The sequence below is a fragment of the Cuculus canorus genome, chromosome 2 (assembly GCF_017976375.1).
Source record: "Cuculus canorus isolate bCucCan1 chromosome 2, bCucCan1.pri, whole genome shotgun sequence".
Taxonomy (NCBI): domain Eukaryota; kingdom Metazoa; phylum Chordata; class Aves; order Cuculiformes; family Cuculidae; genus Cuculus; species Cuculus canorus.
Genome location: NC_071402.1, coordinates 6,904,889 through 6,925,077, shown reverse-complemented (window position 1 = coordinate 6,925,077; position 20,189 = coordinate 6,904,889). Strand labels below are relative to the sequence as shown.

Below are 20,189 nucleotides of genomic sequence, written 5' to 3'. Positions count from 1 at the left end.
ACTTTTTTAATGGAAGTGTTCACAGCCAGACAAAGAAACAACACCTAAACACTATTTCTGTCCTTGCTGTGGTGTCTTAAAGGTGGGCTTACATGGGCACATTGTGTGTCCAGATCCAATGGACAGAAGAAAATGTCACACCATGAGGAAATTCAGTGCACAGGCAAATCCCAGCTATTGAGGATGGAGTACTGGGGTGATGAAGAATAAAGATACTCCCATTGTCCTCAAGTGTATGATCCATTAAGAATACAGAGGTGACCTGGAGAAGTACAGACACACCCAGACAAGTTCCCTTTATTAGCTTGAGTATGTCAGCAGAGTTATCCCATTTCTACATTTGAGCAAGGATGTTTTCCTGGTACATGAGCATCACATGGATGTACCAGATCACACCAGGCCTAGTTTAGTGAGACATGAAAGTTGTGGATTTTTTAAAACCTTCCATTACATGCTCATCATATGCACATATAGCTTAATTTGTTGCATATCATCTAACAATTCACCTCACTTGGCTTATATTGAGCCTCAGTGCCCTACAGAATTGCCAGCACATTGTGTATATTGTCTGTGAACAAATAGTATCCACATCCTGTGTAAATTCTAAGACAACAGAATGGAGATAAATATAAAGTAACGAAGTAGATAACCTTAATTGCTAGATGATATGTTTCCCCAGAGTGGGAACAACTAATACAGTGATTTTTACCATATCCAGCTAGTAGCAGAATTTCTCTGAAAAGAAAGAGACCTAAAAGAGATAAAAAAGGGACCTGCAGGTATGTGGAAAGACATTGAACAATTTGGTATGAACTGATCCTAGAGAGACAGCAAAAGCACACAAAGGAATAATCCCTCAGTGATGTTTTTAAGCAATCTAATCAAGTTTAACTGCTTTTCTTTCCTCAACTTGCAGCTCCTCAAGGAGCTGCCACATTTAAAAATATTTCTTCTAACTCAAAAAAAGCTGTGGCTTATAATCAGGTACTTTTGTTCAAACTCCAAGCTGTGACCTACGATAATGGAAACAAGAACAAACAACAAGAAAATACTATTAAAAACATTAGTCCAAAACACATAGTTAGATTCTCATTTCCCTGTCAAATTCAAGAAAGTCACTGGACTTTTCCTTCAGCTTACAGAGGAGATGACAGAAGATGGATAATTTGAAGATCAATTCTCTGTATTTTCTTTATTTTCTCTTCCAAACTTGTCTACATCTAACATGAAAGTGTCACTTTTCTAATCCTAAAACGAAATAAAAATTTCTAACCTTGCCACAAAATGTCAATAAAGGTGTCATTGGCAGACCTTCAAAAATCTGCCAAGCAGAACCCCATGAATCACACAGTAAGCATATTGACAGCTGCACAAACCAGGGGATCCATAGCCAAGGTAGGAGATAAAATATCAAGAGCTGAAGAGAAAGAGAACAAAAGAGGCAAGATGAAATGCAAACAGAAATGAAACTGAACTGCATAGTGTTACATTAACACATCCCTCTCTCCTCTGTTAATTAACTTCACAGCTTCCTTATGAAATGAGAAGGAAGTTATAGCAACTGTGATATTGCTTTCACCTCACAAGGGTGACAAGTCGGTGTTACAACTGAGCAGAAGACATATGGAAATTCACAGAGCTGGGACAAAGGTAGAAACTCACTCTGGATTTCCTTTGTCCTACGTCCGTGTCCTAACCATAAGCGCACTCTTCCTCTCTCTTGGCTCTTTGTCCCCTATTTAAGTTGATAACGTCATGTTCACAAAGAATAAACCAGAAGACCATGGGTAAGTGGCCTACTATTAATCCATGGTTATAAACTAAACTCTTTTCACTATTTGAAGAGAAAAGTGGAGGACAGAAGAGATGTGGCAAGTTGAGTGTGGTTTTCATGTTCAAATGTCTCAAAGCACTTCCAAGAGACTGTGTGTGTAAGAGGATGTAATATCTTTCTTTTCTAGTTTTTTGGGGGTTTTTTTTTGACTCAGAAGCTACCAGCTTGAGGAGGGTGAAATGAAATATATTGCACAACTTGTTCAGTAGCAGCTGGACAAGATAAATGTTTCTTGAAAAACATTGCAATCTAGAGGTCTGTCTTTTTTTAGAGTTGCAAGACACAGACAAAGGTTTTATTAAAATCCAGGGATGGTCTGCAGATCAACAGAGAGGCAGAGCTGCAGTGGATATGTGGCACCCAGCTCCACTTTCAAAAGCTGCTGATCAGACAGGCAGCACAAATGACTCCCATTCCCCAACACACAGATGCAGAATTCTATTAGCTTAATGATGCTAAAATCTTATTCATATCTTGGCAAATTTGGCACTAAAACTGCCATTATCCTCTGCTTCACAAAGAATGAGACATTCTTCTCCACTTGGAGTTTACTTTTACTTCATTCTAAGAAAGGAAGAAAATCTTCTTTGCTGGGTCTCTGTGTTACATTCTTATTTAATAAACAGAAAGGTCATGTGGACTTGATATACAAGAGTCAGTTGAATTCACAGGTTTGGCTAGCCTATCAGAAAACTCAGCCCAGTATGCAATCAGCTGGCTAAAAGATAGATAGAAGTCAATTGTCCCGAAAATGTATTTCCCACAAGAAATTCAGGAGATGTTGTCTTTCAAGGGTCTCTGATCCTTTGAACCTTATAATGAACATCTTGGACCTTACTACGAGACCAGGATCCGTCTGACTCTTTGCCATATGATCTTAGTCATTGAATATTCTTCTAGGGAGAGCAGGTACATCATTTTTTTCAGGTATACTAACAAATATCTGTCTCTGAAGAACTCTGATGCACCACTTTGACATCAAAGCTATTTAGCACTTAATTTGACACATGGTCACTTGTAAATCTGGCACTGCAGAAGAGAGGATACATCAGAGCTTACTGATTTAGTAGCCTGCTACTCCCTGATAAAGGTCACTGTGAATTCAGAACAGCCTGGAAACATACTAAAGGCTTCAAAGCTGCTGGTGGTCTCCAAAATTCTGTTCATTAGCTTCATACTAGTTGCCTCCCAAGCCTTCCAACAGTGACATAATTTCACTCACTATGTAAGGGATTTCTGAAAGACTGGGATGGTCAGACATCTCTGACAACTGTTCAACTGCTGGTTCACCTATAATAAAGACTGGCCCATGTGGCGTGTTCGCTTGAAGAAAGCAACTACTTCTGCAACAGAACACAGGGAGCTATTGTGTTTTAAATACTTCGGCAAACAGCTAGAAGAGTTGCTCAATCAGTTGCTGAAATCTTCAAATCAAGAAATAGTCAGGTTGTTTGTAGACCTATTTATGATTCAACATATTGAATAGAAAGCAGAAGATAACTGAAATCAGTTGGTACCACAACGTCACTACATAGAGAAATAACCTGAAAGATAAACCAGAGTTCACAGAAGCAGGACCAGTAGTTCCTGAAATTCCAGTTTTTATTTTTCTTTTATTTTTCTTTTTTTTTTTTTTGCACGATGTCCTGGGTTTGTCTGTAATAGAGTTTATTTTCTTCATAATAGGTATGTATGAGGCTAGGTATGAGCTAAGTATGAGGCTATGTTTTGGATTTGTGCTGAAAATAGCGTTGATAACACAGGTATGGTTTAGTTATTGCTGAGCAGTGCTTACACAGAGTCAGGGCCTTTTCTGCTCTTCTCATCACCCCACCAGCAAGTAGACTGTGGGTGTATAAGGAGCTGGGAGGGAACACAGCTGGGACAGCTGACCCAAACTTTCCAAAGGGATATTCCATACTGTCGTACATCATGTTCAGCATATAAAGATTGGGGAAGTAGAAGGACACAGGAACATTCAGAGTGTTGGCATTTGTCTTCCCAGGAAACCATTAGATGTGATGGAATTGTGCTTTCCTGGGGATGGCTGAACACTTGCCGGCTGATGCGAAGTAAAGTAGTGAATGAATTTCTTGTTTTGCGTTGCTTGTTTGCACAGCTTTTTTTTATCTATTAAACTATTTCAATCACAAGCCATGAGTTTTCAAACTTTTACCCTTCCGATTCTCTCTCCCATCCCACTGGGAGAGAGTCAGCAAGAAGCTGTGTAGTGTTTAGTTGACAGCTGGGTTTAAACCTTGACACACGTTTGGGGCACAATAGTCCTCAGCTAGAGATACATCTGGCAGACACTTTGAAATGTGAAAAACAGCTCTGCTCTGAAAACTTTCTTGTCTTGAAGTACAAGATGATGCTCATTCCTGACTGCCACAGCTCAGGGCCAGACAAAAAGCTTGCCAAATGCTAGATAGGAAGTGTTCATCGAAGTAGAAAAATAACCCAGTCCTGTATCATGACATTGATTAATTTATGTCCTTACATCTTTAAATAGCACACAGAAAACAGTTCTGGTCTTGTGGATGATTTGACACATACTGGTTGATATTTTGCCTTGCAAGAAAAATTTGTTTATGCCTTTTGCTCTGCTTCTGGGAAGATCCTGATGCTTCAGATCTCAAAAATTTCAGTAGCTCTGAGAAAAGCATATTAGGGCTGGACAGTATTGTGTTGGGGTACTCTGAACTCCAGACTCAATCTTCTCTTAAATGTCTACTGCTATTGATACTCCACATTCACCCTTTGGAGTCTATTTCAGAGTGTCACTGAAATATGCAAAATGCTTTTCCTCAAGTTTAACCACATCACCTAGTCCATGATTTCTCCCCATCTTACGGAGTCCATTCCTTTCAGTCTCTGCTGGTTAAATTTGCAAAACCGCTGATCATTCTTCTCATTACTCTCTGCAATGAGCAACATCTCTCCATGTATCTCTTTAAATGTCATCCCCAAACTGGAGACAGCATCCGCCTGAAGACTTATCACCACCTACTTATAACTTGCAGTGACACATCTCTGCTGACTGCCAAACATACCTGAGGCTGCTCAGTCAAGTCTTTGCCAAGATTATAAACTGTTTTGGTCCTACCAGACATATTTGTTTGTAAAGTGACGATGCTCCCTAGGTCTTTTTCAACTCAGAATGTATTGCAAAGGTCATGATTCCCATTTTACTTGTGGGAGCACTGCAGTACAAGACTGGGAAGAGCTAAGGACAAGATCCTCTTTGATACAGAGCCAGAAATACAAACTGAACTAATCCAAATGCACTGACTTAAAACACCAAATGCATCAGATTCACTTGAAATAACAGCTACTAATGGTCCACTCACCATTTTACCAGGAAAATGGACATTTGCTGTGAAAAAAACCCCTATTTTCCTCACCTGGCACTTGCTACAATGTGCATGTTCATCACCCAGCAGGATTTGACACACAAACCACCATCTTTATGTCAGAGCCAGAGAAAACAGGCCTTATGAACTCTGGGAGAAACAAAACCTCTAGGCAGTTCTTAAAAAAAAAAAAAGAAAAAAAAAAAAAAGGGTGAGAGACCCAGAAGGGGAAATTAAATATGTCCAGGTTGCTGCTTGTACAGTGCTGCTTGGGCTTGCCAGCCCCTCCATCTGCACCTTCAGAGAGGTCATGAACGACGCACCTGCACCACTCCAACCATGAACAAGAAAACCCAGCCAGGCAACACCTTTGATCAGTGGAAAGGGAAAAACCATGGCTACTTAACTAGATAAATGTGAAAATATGTAGTGGGGAGAAGGGCAGGGAACACTTAAGATGCCTTTGATAGCCCTGTGATAGTAACTTGCTTCTTGTAATGCTTCAGCTATCTGTGATTCATTAGGCTATGAGATCCGCTTCAGAGTGTATGTTCCAGACTGCTAGGAAAGGGTTTTTATTTTCCACCTAAAAGGCAAGCTAATCCATATCTATTCACTGCAATATTACTCCCAGGAGCATCCCACATCTGAACAACAGTTATCAATGACAGAATCAAGGCAATCAATTTTGTGGCCTCCCCAGCTCTTCTATTACAGCAAGCACAAACTTGGCAAATCTCTCTCATGGGCTTCTTTTACATACAGCCAGTGTATCTTGGCAGAGAAGTTCTTTAAAGAAACAAGTGCTGGAGACTGCAAACTTCTGATTGCCAGTAGATGTCATTACATACCAGCAATGTACCTGCCAGCCAGTGGCCAACAATGAAAAGAAAGAAATGTTTTCTAAGTTTATGTAAGCTAAAAAGTCCAAGTTACTAGTATTCTCGCACTGCTGAAAATTAAGCTGTCATTATGCACAATTAGTATGTGATCTGGCTTTGAGTTTTTTATTACAATCTGCAGCTGTTATTCTGGGTCACAGAAAACCATAGAATTTACCTAAACCCCCCTAATTATTGTTAAGAAAAAGAATCCCATCAAACCATGTTTATTTAGTCATGCAAAATGTACTTTAACCATAGCTAAGAGGATTGAAAAAACACTCAACAAGGAGACTGAAATTGCCTGCATACATAAGAGGATTCAAAACATAGTTGGTGCACTGAGGTAGAAGCTAACGTTAAGACACCTCACCTTTTAATCAGAAGATTCAGAAAAGAAATGACAGATACAGATTACCCCAGTGAGCTGCATCACAACCTTATGAAATTGATGAAGTATTAATATACAGATGTTTAAGTGCTGGACTGAGAAGTTAAGTGCTGAGCAACCTTAACCAGGTGAAGTCAGTTGCTAAGAATGGTTCCCAGGAGATATGATTCCCAGCACAAAAATAATAGAAAAAAAACTTGCAGATATTGCACTTTCACTTTTCATTACTAGGTCAGTTTGAGCTATGCTCATATTATTTTTTATTCTGCAATAAACTAAGAAGATCTGAGTGTTAAGGACCAAATCCTGAGAAGACAATGTTTCTACAGCCGCAGTCTCCAAAGGGCATCATTTACTGGGTGGTTGGGATTTTGTTTTAATTTGAAATTTCAAACTCAATAATATCTCCGAACTTGGAGATGTTTTCCCATCTTGTTACTGTCAAGATATGCTGGCTGAAAGGTACTGCTCATGAACCTGAATGCCGATGCACTAAGGCTTCTGCTGCTTCCTTAGGCTCTCAGAACCACCCTTCAGCTTGCCAGCCCCCAGCCCTCGGTAAACTGAGTGGCATTTAAGATGGCAATCTTGATGACAATGTCTGAACACCACAGCAGCCCAAATAAGGCCTGTAAACTCTCTGGAGCATTTCCCCCACACCAGGCTCAAGATTTTAGCAGTGAAAAGGATGTCATCTCTCAGACCAATAATCAGTTTTATTTGGAAGTTGCGGGAATAAGGACTAATTCTTAGTTTGTGCAAGCTCACGCTCCACATCATGTGCTCAGAGAGCACATCCTGCTTCTAGCAGTTCAGATGGTTGTTTCCCCTCTTTTGTATTGAAAATGGTTTTAAGCAGAGGGTCTCATCTTTGGCCCTTGCTTTAATTACACAGCATCAGCCTGGCCATGTACTTTGCTTACACTGACCCCGGCTTGCAGAATCACCATCTGGCCTGGCCTTAGACTTGCTTCGTCACCACAGACCAGCCTGGTGATCTGGACTCTCAGCTGAACACGGCTATCATCACTGACCCATTCTGCTCACTTGCTTGGGTGCCAGGGTATAAGCCCTGTCTGGTGACGTCCCTGCCCTGCCAGTCATGGTATTGCTCCCAGCTCCACCTTCCTTGGGGCACAGCTGATCTCTCTCAGGGACTTGACTCTCAAACATCATTATAGCTTTGTGTGTCTAAAATACCACTTCCAGTCTGAGCCTTACCTACAACCAAGCCATACACATAGCCCTTTTGGTCCCAAAATACACCCCTTAAAAATACTCGAGCAAAACCTCTGCTCTGCCATCAAACCAGTATGTAATATCATACTCCAGCTGTATCTGCAGCACCTTTTGCAGGCAGTACTACACTCATTTTCTTGTGCCTCAAGCTACTGGATGCTAGCCAGCCTCTACCCAGACACACTCTGCTCGTGCTAATTTGGTAAACCCTGCTGATAGCACATTACTGAGGTAAAAATTTTACATGGCTTTCAGGTCAGACTTTTCCTAAATTCAGCTGCCCCGGAGAAAAGAGAGAGCACGCAGGGCTTTGTATTGACAGACTCTAATAGGGTAGATTTCCACATCTTTTCCAGAAACCTTAAAAATGGCAATAACTCTAATTTGAAGACAAGGGAGGGAAGGGGAAGCAAAGCCTTTGTTTGAAGGATCTAGCAGTCAAGATATACAAAGCCTAGAGGGAAAGAGGTTCTCCAGCTTCATTTTACAGTAACAAAAACTAGCTGCTTTGCCCAAGGTCGACAAATCTGTTTGAGCCAAGTGTTAAACCTGAGTCTCCTGCAGCCTATCCCAGAGCCTTAACTATCTGCCTGCTTTTCTTTCGTATGCTTGGTCTTGCAGTCACTGCATGTCTAATAAGCGAAGCCACTTCAGAGGCTTTATTCTTGTTAAAAATCCTATAAAAAGTCTCCTGCATTTTTATCAGAGAGAAAAAAACCCAAACAAACATTGTTAGGACAATATAGATTTAATCTACTAAAGTTGTTTCCCATATTCATTGATGCATATGTGATTATTAGTATGACGGGAAACAGATAAAGCACAAAGGAAAAGCTTGGATACTCCTGGAAACATATTAGTGAGGGAGGTCCCACTGTAATCCATAGTGAAATCTTCATCCATCACCTCTGCAGGAAAAGGCGAGTGCTCTTAGTTAGTTTTTTTTTCTTTCTTGTGGAAAATCACAGGAGTGACCACTTGACTTAGCTGTTTCATTACACCTCTCTTGTGTTTCCTGTTCTTCATCAAGAGCTATAGACAGTGTTCGCTCAAGCCCTGAATGGACTACAGAAACTTCTGTCCCCTTCTGAGCAAAGACGATGTTATGGGTATCCAAGAGTAATATGGAAGTCTAAAAACAGCTGCCAGCCATCAGGTCTAACTAGCACCTGTCCCATCTCTTTAATTAAAACATATGCACTTTTTTTAGAAACACAAAATTTTAACCTCCAGAACAGACTGCAAAGAAGAACTCCAATACTGTACAAGAAGCAACTTAATTTTGTTCATTTTAAACTTGCCATCAGCTAGTTTTGGTTGCTTCCCCTTAGCATTTCTAACAGAATAAACAGTGAAAAATAATTTCCTGTTGATATCGCCCTACAACGCAAAGTTCTACAGATTTTCATCATACCTTTTCCGAGCACCTTCCCAGCTGCAGAGCTTTCTCAGATCATTGGTCTTTAGGATGCTAAGGCGCCACTGGATAATAATCTGCATCTTGCAAGGCAAGGGTGTCAGTTTTTTAAAGCCTCTAAGTTAAACTTTGTATGGAAGCATTAGAAGGGCAGGATTGCTCATGATGTGGATGGCTGTGCCCCAGGAATGCAGACCTCATACTGTACAGAACCTCCCTTGTCAAACATGATTTCTCCAACTTTGATCAAGAGTCACTGAAACCCTGTCTTGCTTGAAACATCTTCAGAAATGCTCTGCAGGTGTTCCTTCTGCCCTCACTCCTCTCCTGTACCTACTCCTCTTGGATCAACAGAGGGTTGAAGATTTGAGTTATAACTCTTGCATGTCCAGGCCACCTGGTCTAGGAAGTATCCATTTGAATAACTTACAGAATAAAGCCAAAACAATGCTTTTCATGGTGAACATGTTATAGAATTGGATATTTGTCCATGCATAATAATCAGTTCAATAACATAAGTGTGTACAAAACAAGTGAATAAGCACACAGTAAGCAGGCACACTTTTATGAGCAGAAGTATGATAGAATACATCTAACACCAGAAATTAGACGCTCCAGTGGATGAAAGAGGATAGTCAACAGTGGAAATTTAAGATCTAGTACAGAGCAGTGGCAGCTGATTCACATCTAACCAGGAAATCCACTTCAGAGCAGTTTACACAAGCAAACACTTGTATATGTGTTATTTTGGTTTTTTATATCTGTACTTGGTCTGCACATGCATGTTTCTCTACATAAAAAGCATCCTCTACCAGGCTGAAATATGTAGATCAGACAGAACATGCTAGGCTCTTGCCTGGGCCATCACACAGAATTTCTTGGTTTTCGAAGTCACACAAGATATCACATTTATATGAATGAGGTTTTTAGCCACAGCTTCTATTATCTTTTGGTTTACCACTAATGATGTGTTTGGCATGTTATGTATTCTAATACAAGCATCATTTTGGCTTTAACTTATTGAAGTAGCTGAGGTAATAGCCTAGAGAAGCAAGGCCAGTGTCTCTGCTGTCCTTCTGGAAAAGCACAAGATTTACCCTCTGTCAAATTCGTCAGACCTCATGTGATTACCCTACATAAAAAAACATGCTCTGTCAGGTATTCAGTACTAGCAGAACTAGGCAGCAATACTAAAGTAAGGGGATGATTTCAATCTTGTCATCTGCCTGTTTTCAGAGGTGAGATAACTTCACTCTACCAATACTTAGGATGGAAGCCTCGTCCTTATAAAGGAGCCCATAGCACAATGACAGCAACGACTGCATAGAGTGAATTTCTGATCCAGTTTCCTAGCACTGGCCTATACCCATGAAAAATCAAGGAAACATAAAACTGTCGCAGCCAGAGTGAAAAGCAAGAAATCATGCTCACACAGCCATTGCAGTGCAGCAGGCAAACATGAACCACGTGAATCCTGTCCTTCTAGGTTTGTCACGTTCTATCACCTGGGAAGTGTTTCATTTCATAGGCTCTCCTCTTTTTTCCATGAGTATAGACAGCAACTAGTATTGCAGGAACTTGCATCCCTGCTCCCCATGGTTCTGGCTGCTTCCAACTCATAGGCACTTTTTTGGACACCAAGACACAGACATGGTACTCCACCCCTACATGCAATAGCAATCCACTGTACACACACTGTCTACATGGCTGATACCCACCACCACACACACACAGAGACACACACACACGAAGTCCTATCCCCTTCTGCTGCTGAAGACTCATCGTTGCACCTGAAGGATGACCCTGAAGATGGCCTTTTGTGTTTGGGAAAAATTATACACCCAAACACATCACTGATGTCAGCAGCTCCAGCACCAGCATGATCAGCAGCAGAGCACTTCAGTGTGGGTTCAGGAGTTTTCCCAAACCCTGGAAACATGAGGGGATTGGAAAGATCTGCCAGGAGCCTGCAGCTCGCATGACAGTGGCTGAGGAGACCTGGACAGGGCCAGGAACAACAGCAGCCAAGCCTCAACAGCTACAAAAGAAGCTCCTGGGGAGCACTAGCAACTAGAAACATCATGACCAACAAAGGTACACAGGCAATGGTACGACAGCAAGGTTCTTGGTGAGCAGCTGGCTGATGGGTCAGGCTCAACGGGTTACATGGCGTAAATGGGGTTACATCAGGCTGGCAGCTTGTCACCAGTGGGGCTTCCCAGAGCTCAAAATTAAGGCCAGTGATCATTAATATTTTTATAAATTATATGAACACAGGAACTGAATGTACATTAAGAAAGTTTGTCAATCATAATAATCTGTGGACTCCATTGAGGGTAGAGAGGCCTTACAGAAAGGTCTGGATAGATGGATAGCTGAGCAATCACGAGCTGCATGGAATTCAACAGAAGAAAGTGCAAGATTCTCCACTTGGGATGGGGTAATCCTGGTTATAAAGACAAACTAGGGGATGAAAGGCTGGAGAGCAGCTCCAAAGAAAGAGATCTGGGTGTCTGGGTTGATGGCAAGTTGAATATGAGTCATCAGTGTGCCCTGGCACCCAAAAGGACAAACCATGTCTTGGGGTACACCAAGCACAGCACAGCTAGCCAGCTGAAGGGCATGATTGTCCCACTCTACACTATACTGGTCCAACTCTACCTCAAATATTGTGTGCAGTTTTGGGTGCCTCAATATAAGAAGGACATCAAACTACTACAGTGTGCCCAGAGGAAGGTGAACAAGTTGGTGAAAAGTTTTAAGGGCAAGACTTAGAAAGAGTGGCTGAGGTCACTTTGCTTGTTCAGCTTGGATAAAAGAAGGCAGAAGAACTATGCCCTCATTGCAGTGTGCAACTTCCTAAATGAAGGCAGTGCTGATCTCCTCACTCTGGTTACCAGCAACAGAACATGAGGGAATGGAATGAAGCAGCATCAGAGGAAGTTCCATTTGGACATTAGGAAAAGATCCTTCACTGAGGGTAGCTCACTGGAACAAGCTTCCCAGGAAAGCGTTCATTGCACAAAGCCTGTCAGAGTTCAAGGAGCATCTGGATGGTGCTTGTAGTCATATGCTTTAGTTTTAGGTAGTCCTGAGAGGAGCAGGGAGTTCAACTCGATGATCCTTACAGTTTCCTTCCAACTTCAGCTATTGTATGATCCTATATCCCCAGGTGCCTTTTGTAATCAAGACAGCAATGTACAGCTGATGTAGCCTTGCTCTCCAACAGCAACAGTGCTGACACAGCCACTAGGCAGACATGAGGCACAAACACACTGGGTACCAAATACACTTGCTCCACAGATGGGCAACCTGTCCCAGCTGGCGGGAGTACCAAATAAATAAAACAAGATAGCCATAAAGTCAGAGATCTCCATGCCTGTGTTGTTTGACCATCTCAAATTTCTGCACATGTTGTGAGGTCTTTTTAATTTGTACCCCGCAATCCAGACTTGCAGACCTATTTTTCTAGGCATGGCGATAATACAGATGGAGTGACATTTTCCAACACTTTTCTGCAGAGGTAGAAACATAAGAGAACAAGAACTTCCTTCAACTGCAGCACAACTCACATTGCACACATCACGTTTCCCACCAGACTGCTAACTCTCACCACCGGCCAAACATGAGCTGGTTTCCAAAGGCTGAATCCTCAGTCTCAAAGGCTAAATAGTGGCTGTCAGTAGGAGGACTGCAGGAAGATGAATGGAGAAATGTGCACTTTATAACCCCCATGTCTCTAGCCTGGCTCAATAACATTTCCTGCCACGAGCAACCCTCATTCTGATTGTAATTTCACATGATGCATTGCCACTATATACAATCAATATATCATAATCACAAAAAGAACAAATGAGAAGATGCAATGACCATAAATGCCATGTTATCGCTAGTACAGCATTCTTTCTTTCCACAATCCAATGTTATTTTAAATTCCCTGAGCAACTGGGATAGCCACAGACCCCCCAGAAAACAGCTCCGCAGAATCTTAATCCCATTTTCAGTATGAACAATGATTTCTTCCTTAAAGCATACATCTATCTCCAAGACTCTCCTGACAATCTTTTTCTCTTGATCCCCACAACATGAAATTGGCAAGGAAAACACCCACAATCAGGTGTGATATGAATCTCCAGAGAGAAAGAGCTACTTCTTCTCTACAGCCTATGTCCTCCAGCCTCATTTGTTGTGGGGAATGGGATGTTTGCAGCCAGAATTGCCTGGAAACCAAGATCTTTTTTAATGCAAATTAGTCCAGTCATGCTACTTGTGTCTCATTGTTGATCACCATTGAATGCATTTTCCAGGAAAGATGACAGCAATTTTTTTGTGGTTATTCTACATCCTCAATTTTAGCCACCAAGTCTTAACACTCTATCCTGACTAATATCTGCAGCAAGAAAATGCTCTGGCTTTTGCCCTTCAAGTTATTAATGTAAATACCCAGTGGAACAAAACAGTGTGGCAGCCTCCTCATGACCCAAATTTAATCCTGTTGAAAATTCAATAAACTCAGAATTATGCTTTTCCTTTGTTTTTCATTTTTCCAGCCAGTTGCTTTAATGCATTATCCTCCATGAATTCACTGCTGCTTACACAAAGAAAAGATTATGATTTCAATTTGATAGCATTTTACATGGCCAATGCACAAAGGAAACTCAAAAAACAAGAAAAGGAAAAACAATGAACACTCAAAAGCTTTCCTGCAGAAGAAAGCATAGCAGAACATAAAAGTTTTCCACAAAGAACCAACTGTATCGCATTTCTTGCATCTTGTGGACTCCAAAAGCAGCCTCCAAGCTATGGAAGGCAACAGCAAGTGACTTGCATTTAATCAGCACAATGAAGGATTAGATCTTACCTTTTCTCCTTTTTCTCCTCTGCCATAGGCTCTGCCCTAGAAATGACAGAAGAAGGAAAAAGGTACATTTGATGCTAAGGATGTCAAACAAGACTATAAATATATATTCTGTTTTTCTTGTTGTATATTTAAGATACATCTATTCATCCATACATACATACCATGTCTATAAATATAGACAAAGGAGTCACAGGACATCTACTAAAGCCAAAGTCATTTTACTTGGGCAAATTCTTTGAAAATAATTCACTGACAAATTAAAATAGAAAACCTATCCCAAATTCTCCCACTGCAGCCAGGAAAACATCTCATTTTCTATTCAGGGCAGAGTCTGATATCACATTTCCAAAATCAAAGATGCCAAGAAGCTTTATTAGAATGAATTTTACAGAGGGTTAAAGATTTTCTCTCCTGAAAACTCAGTCTGGCATTTGCATTAATTGCAGCTGGAGAAAGCTGTATCTTGGTCATCTGAATGCAAAAGAGTTGAGAGAGATTTGCATCTTCTTTGTGTTCAGTTTCCCTGTGCTGTCCCCATTAGATGTGCAGCTGTTCTATAATCAAGTACACCCAAGTCAGACATTTTAATTAGAAGGCCAATAACTAAGACAGTTATCTGCTCAGAAGCCCATTCATTCTCCCTCTCTAAGAAATGACAGTGGGTGCCAGAAACATCAGTTTCTCCTTGGGATTAAGGTCCAGCAGAGGGAACATATTCAGCAGGACACATCCACATTGTGAGCAACTTCTCACCATAAATGAGAAAACAATGACTGGTATTTCCATCTCCTTACATAAAAGCCTTCTGGTATTCCTTACTTACTGGCTCTCCTTTTTCTCCTCTGAGCCCAGGAAACCCTTGGCTGCCACTTTCTCCCTTGAAAAAGAAACAGTGATAACAGAGTTAATTCATTTCTCTCTTGACATGCATTGAAATAACGGATAAGATTTTCTCTTACGACTTCCTGTTGGACTCATTTATGAAATGTACCACACTACTGTCTGTATTTTGTGTTCAGTTTTCCATTGCTTTGGTTTTCTTGGGGAAACAATGCAAGAAGGATTTGACTGAGACTGTAGATACTTCTGTCCCACCAGTCTCTATGGCCAAGGTTTCAGTTCCTGTCATAAGGACTGGGTGTACCTCATCGCATTTACACTGACTTGAATGTTTGTGTTCTCAGATCGATTTTATGTTCTGTTTTTCATACAAAACTACTGCTAGAAGCCTTTAGAGTGCAATGGTAAGCCAAAGAGCTTGCAGGGTACTTTAAAAGTTTTTATTAACTCTTAAGCAGGAAGGGCTTGGACAGGTGGTTTGTATAAGACCTAGAGAGTGCACATCTAAAATATGGAAATAATAAATCTGTAAATTTTGTCAAGACTTTAGAGATTTTAATTTTTAAATTCAATCCGATTGTTTTCATTCACACTACATTTTCATGACCATCGAACTCCTCCCTCCCCTCATAGAAATGTGCAACACACAGAGTCCCTCTCCCTGATTGCTCCAATGCAAGAGACGGATGGGAACACAGAAAAAAGGCAGTTGAAAAACATACAAATTTTGATGGTTACACGAATGAAACCTAGACAAGCAAATACATAGGGAGGAAAAGAGAAAAATGATTAATAAAAAAACAAGTAAAACTTTTTCTTTGACTCTATCCTAAAGAGGATGATGGTGAAAGGGATAAGGAATCAAAGAAGATAGATAACTTCATAAATATTCATCAGATACAGAACGAAAAGCAGCAAGTGCAGAAAAAATACCTGCAAGTCATTTTACATACTGCTTTGCAGTCACAAAACTGAAGAAGGACTGAGTATATATGTAATCCTAAGACTAGTTTAAGTAGTGAATTGCTGCCATAAGTTTCTTCAATTCCTCCATCAACAGGCACTGCTGGAGAGCAGAGAGCTCTACCCACGCATCTCTACCTAGTTCCTGCGTGATTCTCACACAAAAATTAAGGGATGAGGGGATCAAGTTCATCCTTAGCCAGTTTGCGGACAACACTAAACTGGGAGGAAGTGTTGATCTGTTGGAGGGTAGGGAGGCTCTACAGAGGGATCTGAACAGGCTGGATCCATGGGCTGAGGCCAATGGGGTGAGGTTTAACAAGGCCAAGGGCAGAGTCCTGCACCTGGGACACCAAAACCCCATGCAGTGCTACAGGCTCAGGGAAAAGTGGCTGGAAAGCTGCCCGGCAGAGGAAGACCTGGGGGTGTTGGTTGACAGCCAGCTGAACATGAGCCAACAGAGTATCCAGGTGGCCAAGAAAGCCAATAGTATCTTGGCTTGTATCAGAAAAGGTGTGGCCAGCAGGACCAGGGAAGAGATTCTCCCTCTGCACTCTGCACTGGTGAGGCCACACCTTGAATACTGTGTTCAGTTTTGGGCCCCTCACTACAAGAAAGACATTGAGGTCCTGGAGCGTGTCCAGGGAAAAGCGACAAAACTGGCTGGAGAACAAGTCTTACGAGGAGCAGCTGAGGGAACTGGGATTGTTTAGCCTTGAGAAGAGGAGGCTGAGGGCAGACCTTATTGCTCTCTACAACTGCCTAAAAGGAGGTTGCAGAGAGGTGGGTGTTGGTCTCTTCTCTCAAGTGATAGGTGATAGGACAAGAGGAAATGACCTTAAACTGTGTCAGGGGAATTTTAGATGGGACATCAGGAAGAATTTCTTCACAGAAAGGGTTCTCAGGCACTGGAACAGGCTGCCAAGGAAGGTGATTGAGTCACCATCCCTGGAGGTGTTTGAAAGGAGGGTAGATGAGGTGCTTGGGGACATGATCTAGTAGTAGACAGGTACAGCTGGCGTTGATGATCACTAAGGTCTTTTCCAACCTAATGGTTCTATGAATCTATGATTCTACAACTATGTACCAGCAATATACTGTGCTGAGCTTCCTATCTGTCACTAACAAATACAATGTTCTCACCTTCTGGTACCACCCATCATCTTTTACATGTAGGAAGTTTAGGCACTTTGCACTTCAGCATAGACATGTCATCAGGCTGGAAAAGTCTCAGGCCTGGAGCAGGACCCTCCAGTAACACAGCAACAATAGATCCAAGGATCCCTGCACTTCCCAGATCCCCCCACATGCACCACAGTAGGTTTTAATTTTATGGTTCTATTCAATTTGTGCTGATTTATGTCCCCTAAAATGTGGTCGGTTGCACCAGAAACTGAAGCATTTATTGGTATTATGCTTTCTTTTCCTCAGACGAGGACAGGGTTTTGAAAGCACAAGAAATATGAAAGTTTCTTTATTTAAGCTTTATAATTTTTTTTTTCCCAAAAGAAAGAAATCTCACAGAGCAAGTAACATATAAGCAAACTCAATGTCACTGTCAATTCAAGTAGGCTGTGGCAAAATTTGCAAAACCTTTTATGCAAACATCTCTTTTAAGTCTCTTAAACTCCTTTCTAATTTGGAGGAAAAAATACATCCCACTAGAACATGTCTAATGCACTGGACTTGCAAAGCTTTCCAAGGGCAGATAAGCTTTGCCATTTTTATGATGTGGATAAAGCCAGATCTCACAGATAAGTCATTTTCTCTGAGCTTGGATCAATCTCAGTGCTGGAAGAGAGCAGAAGCCTGTTGACCATTAGTCCACTGCCCCAACCAGCCAGAGTGGCTGCTTGAAAATAAGATAGTATACAGAGCAACCATGGAATCAAATAATATAGAAGCCACTCATATTTTTGTGGAGCTTTAGTCTTTCCTTAATAAAGTGCCAGACTTAATATCGCAGATAGAATTCCCTTTCTTCCTCACAGCCAGAATTTTAGCCTGGGTAGCTCTAATAATGGGGCAGAGAGAGAAAGGAGGAGAGAGATATTAGCTGCTGCACATACACTGTGACAAGATGGTCCTTTCCAACACTGATGCAAAGAATGCTATTAAGAGCAGTATATGTTATTTAAGCATAACATCTTTGCAAGTAAAGAGCAAAATCTATTACTTGTCTTATTTAGCAGATAGAGAAACTAAGTAATTTGTCTCAAATTATCACATTTGTGGAAATTATTGTGAGAGCCTGGATTTAAATGGCATCGTCCCCAGCTCCATGAGACTGTGAAATACTCCTGTCTTGGCTCTATACAAGTCTTGGACAAATACAGGCAGGGAAAAGTCACATTCATCTGCAGAGCTCTTCAGCAACCCACCTTCAGGAGTGAGACAGACATTTCAGGATCTCCTACAGAAAATGTGCTGATGCTGTGCTTGGATATACACTACTATGGGCAAGACTAATATCTCCTGCATTCCTGCACTGTGCCATGTTACGATAAAGACATCCTCTCCAGCATATAGACCTTGTCAAAGTGGTGAAAGACAATGAGACGTGTTGCAGTGTGTTTTTATTATTATCATTATCACCCTTCTGCGACTTCCTCACAATAGTCATGGCACTGCCATTCTTCAAAACAGCCCATCATTATTTAAGTTGTCACAGATTAAAATATAAAGTTGCTATTTATATGTAGAAGCATAAGGAAACATTTGTGCAGTTTCAGCCAGGCACATCTGAGAATTAGTGAGCCCGTGTTCTTTCATGCCAGCAGAAAACACACTCCAAAACACATCTCCTCATCACCCAAAACTTCTCCCTGCAGAGAACAGACCAAGCTTTTCCAAAAAAATAACAAAAAAAGAAAACCGCCACACATTGCTAAGGATGTCTGACCTTCCAAGACCCAGATATTTCTCCTTTCTGCTCCAACAATGTTTTATCACAACAGAGTAACTTTTGGAGGGATTGAATTAAATTATTCACGACAGATATAAATTCAGTGATTGAATTTGCAGAAGTGATTCCCAAACATTTTTTTATCACACAGATGGTGAAATTTGGAATCACCAGCACTACCAGTTTTCAAGTCTTCAGCAATGTTGTGAGTCTTTTTTTCTTCCAGTACAAGTGTTCCCTCTAAGTCAATTAACTCACAGCTGTATTTGTAACCAAGCACAGAGTGAAAATGAGTATGTGTTGAATGCACATGTGTGCATATCAAAGAAGCTTGCAGAATATGCAGGATAATATAGAGGTTTCACTGTGAAACTTGAAGCAAGCATCACAGCCACTCTCCTACCCTGTTATCTAGGAAGAAATGTATCGAGGAAAGTGGCCTATATTTAACATCATGAGTCAGACAATCATGGTAAGGATAACAGATTGCGGTTAATCCTTTATCCTAGTCTCAGGAAATTTTGTAGAGTGTGACTGGGAGACTGCTACCTAACATATGGATATCTAGTACTGCTAAGCAAGGCACAGCATAGAAGCATCACATGATTTTCCAGTGCTTATGGAAGCTGTGCATGACTTTGTGAATAACATTAACTTGCAAAATGCCAATTTAGAAGCTACAGGAAAAGATTTTGGAAAACATACATTTTAAGATTGACATAAAGCAGCAACAGAGAAGCTCAAACGCATGCCTAGATGAAAGGTTAAAGATAGTGAGAGTGCTTCGCAGTTGCAGGCCCATCAAAAACTATCTGAGGTCAGTCGTATGCCAAATTGATTCTTCTCAAAATCTTCATCTTCTCAACTTACTCTGAAACTCTTTTCCTGTTGTTGTTTTTATTAAAAAAATGAACTAGCACAGATTACTGACCTTTTGACCTTTAGGACCTACAGGGCCAATTGGACCTCTCTCCCCCTAAGACAAAAAAAAACCACAATTAGTCAGACAAATCTTCTCATTGAACAACAATGCAAGGGGCTGGATCCTACAAGAACTGAGGACAACAAAAATGTTTTCAAGTTTTATTGGAGAACAGACTACAACTGACATGGTCTCAAGAGCAATGACAATGAAGCTGATTTCTCAGAAGTCTCAGTCACATCCAATACAATCTGCACACTGTTTTTAACAGCTATGGATTCTTTTTTTTTTTTCAGTATGGATGTATTTACCTCCAGAATCTCCTCCTTTTCATTGAAAGAAGGATGTACATATCTAGGCTGAATAAGTATAACCACTTTGTTTCCAAGGTTGTTACCAGGACTACTAGCATGATTAAAATCACTGAATTAGGCAAGGAGAAAACACCTGGGAAAACTGCTATTACCTGTACAGACATTTCACCTGTGAGTAACACATGATTTACTCTTTCTATTAAATGCTTTCTACCTCTAGGTCTTAAAGTGTTTCACAAATACAGCCCTTCTTATAACTCATTGCATGG

The 20,189-nt window shown here is 41.0% G+C and overlaps 1 protein-coding gene across 1 annotated transcript in view; it reads right to left on the bottom strand.

Annotated features, from left to right (window-relative positions):
- Positions 1-20,189, bottom strand: part of COL22A1 (collagen type XXII alpha 1 chain) — a 229,564-nt gene that overhangs the window by 111,424 nt on the left and 97,951 nt on the right. The window contains exons 10-12 of the mRNA XM_054060475.1: positions 19,616-19,660; positions 14,800-14,853; positions 13,977-14,012 (exon numbers count right to left, since the gene is read on the bottom strand). Of these exons, the coding sequence (XP_053916450.1) occupies positions 13,977-14,012; positions 14,800-14,853; positions 19,616-19,660 (135 nt within the window). The remainder of the gene's footprint in view (positions 1-13,976; positions 14,013-14,799; positions 14,854-19,615; positions 19,661-20,189) is intronic.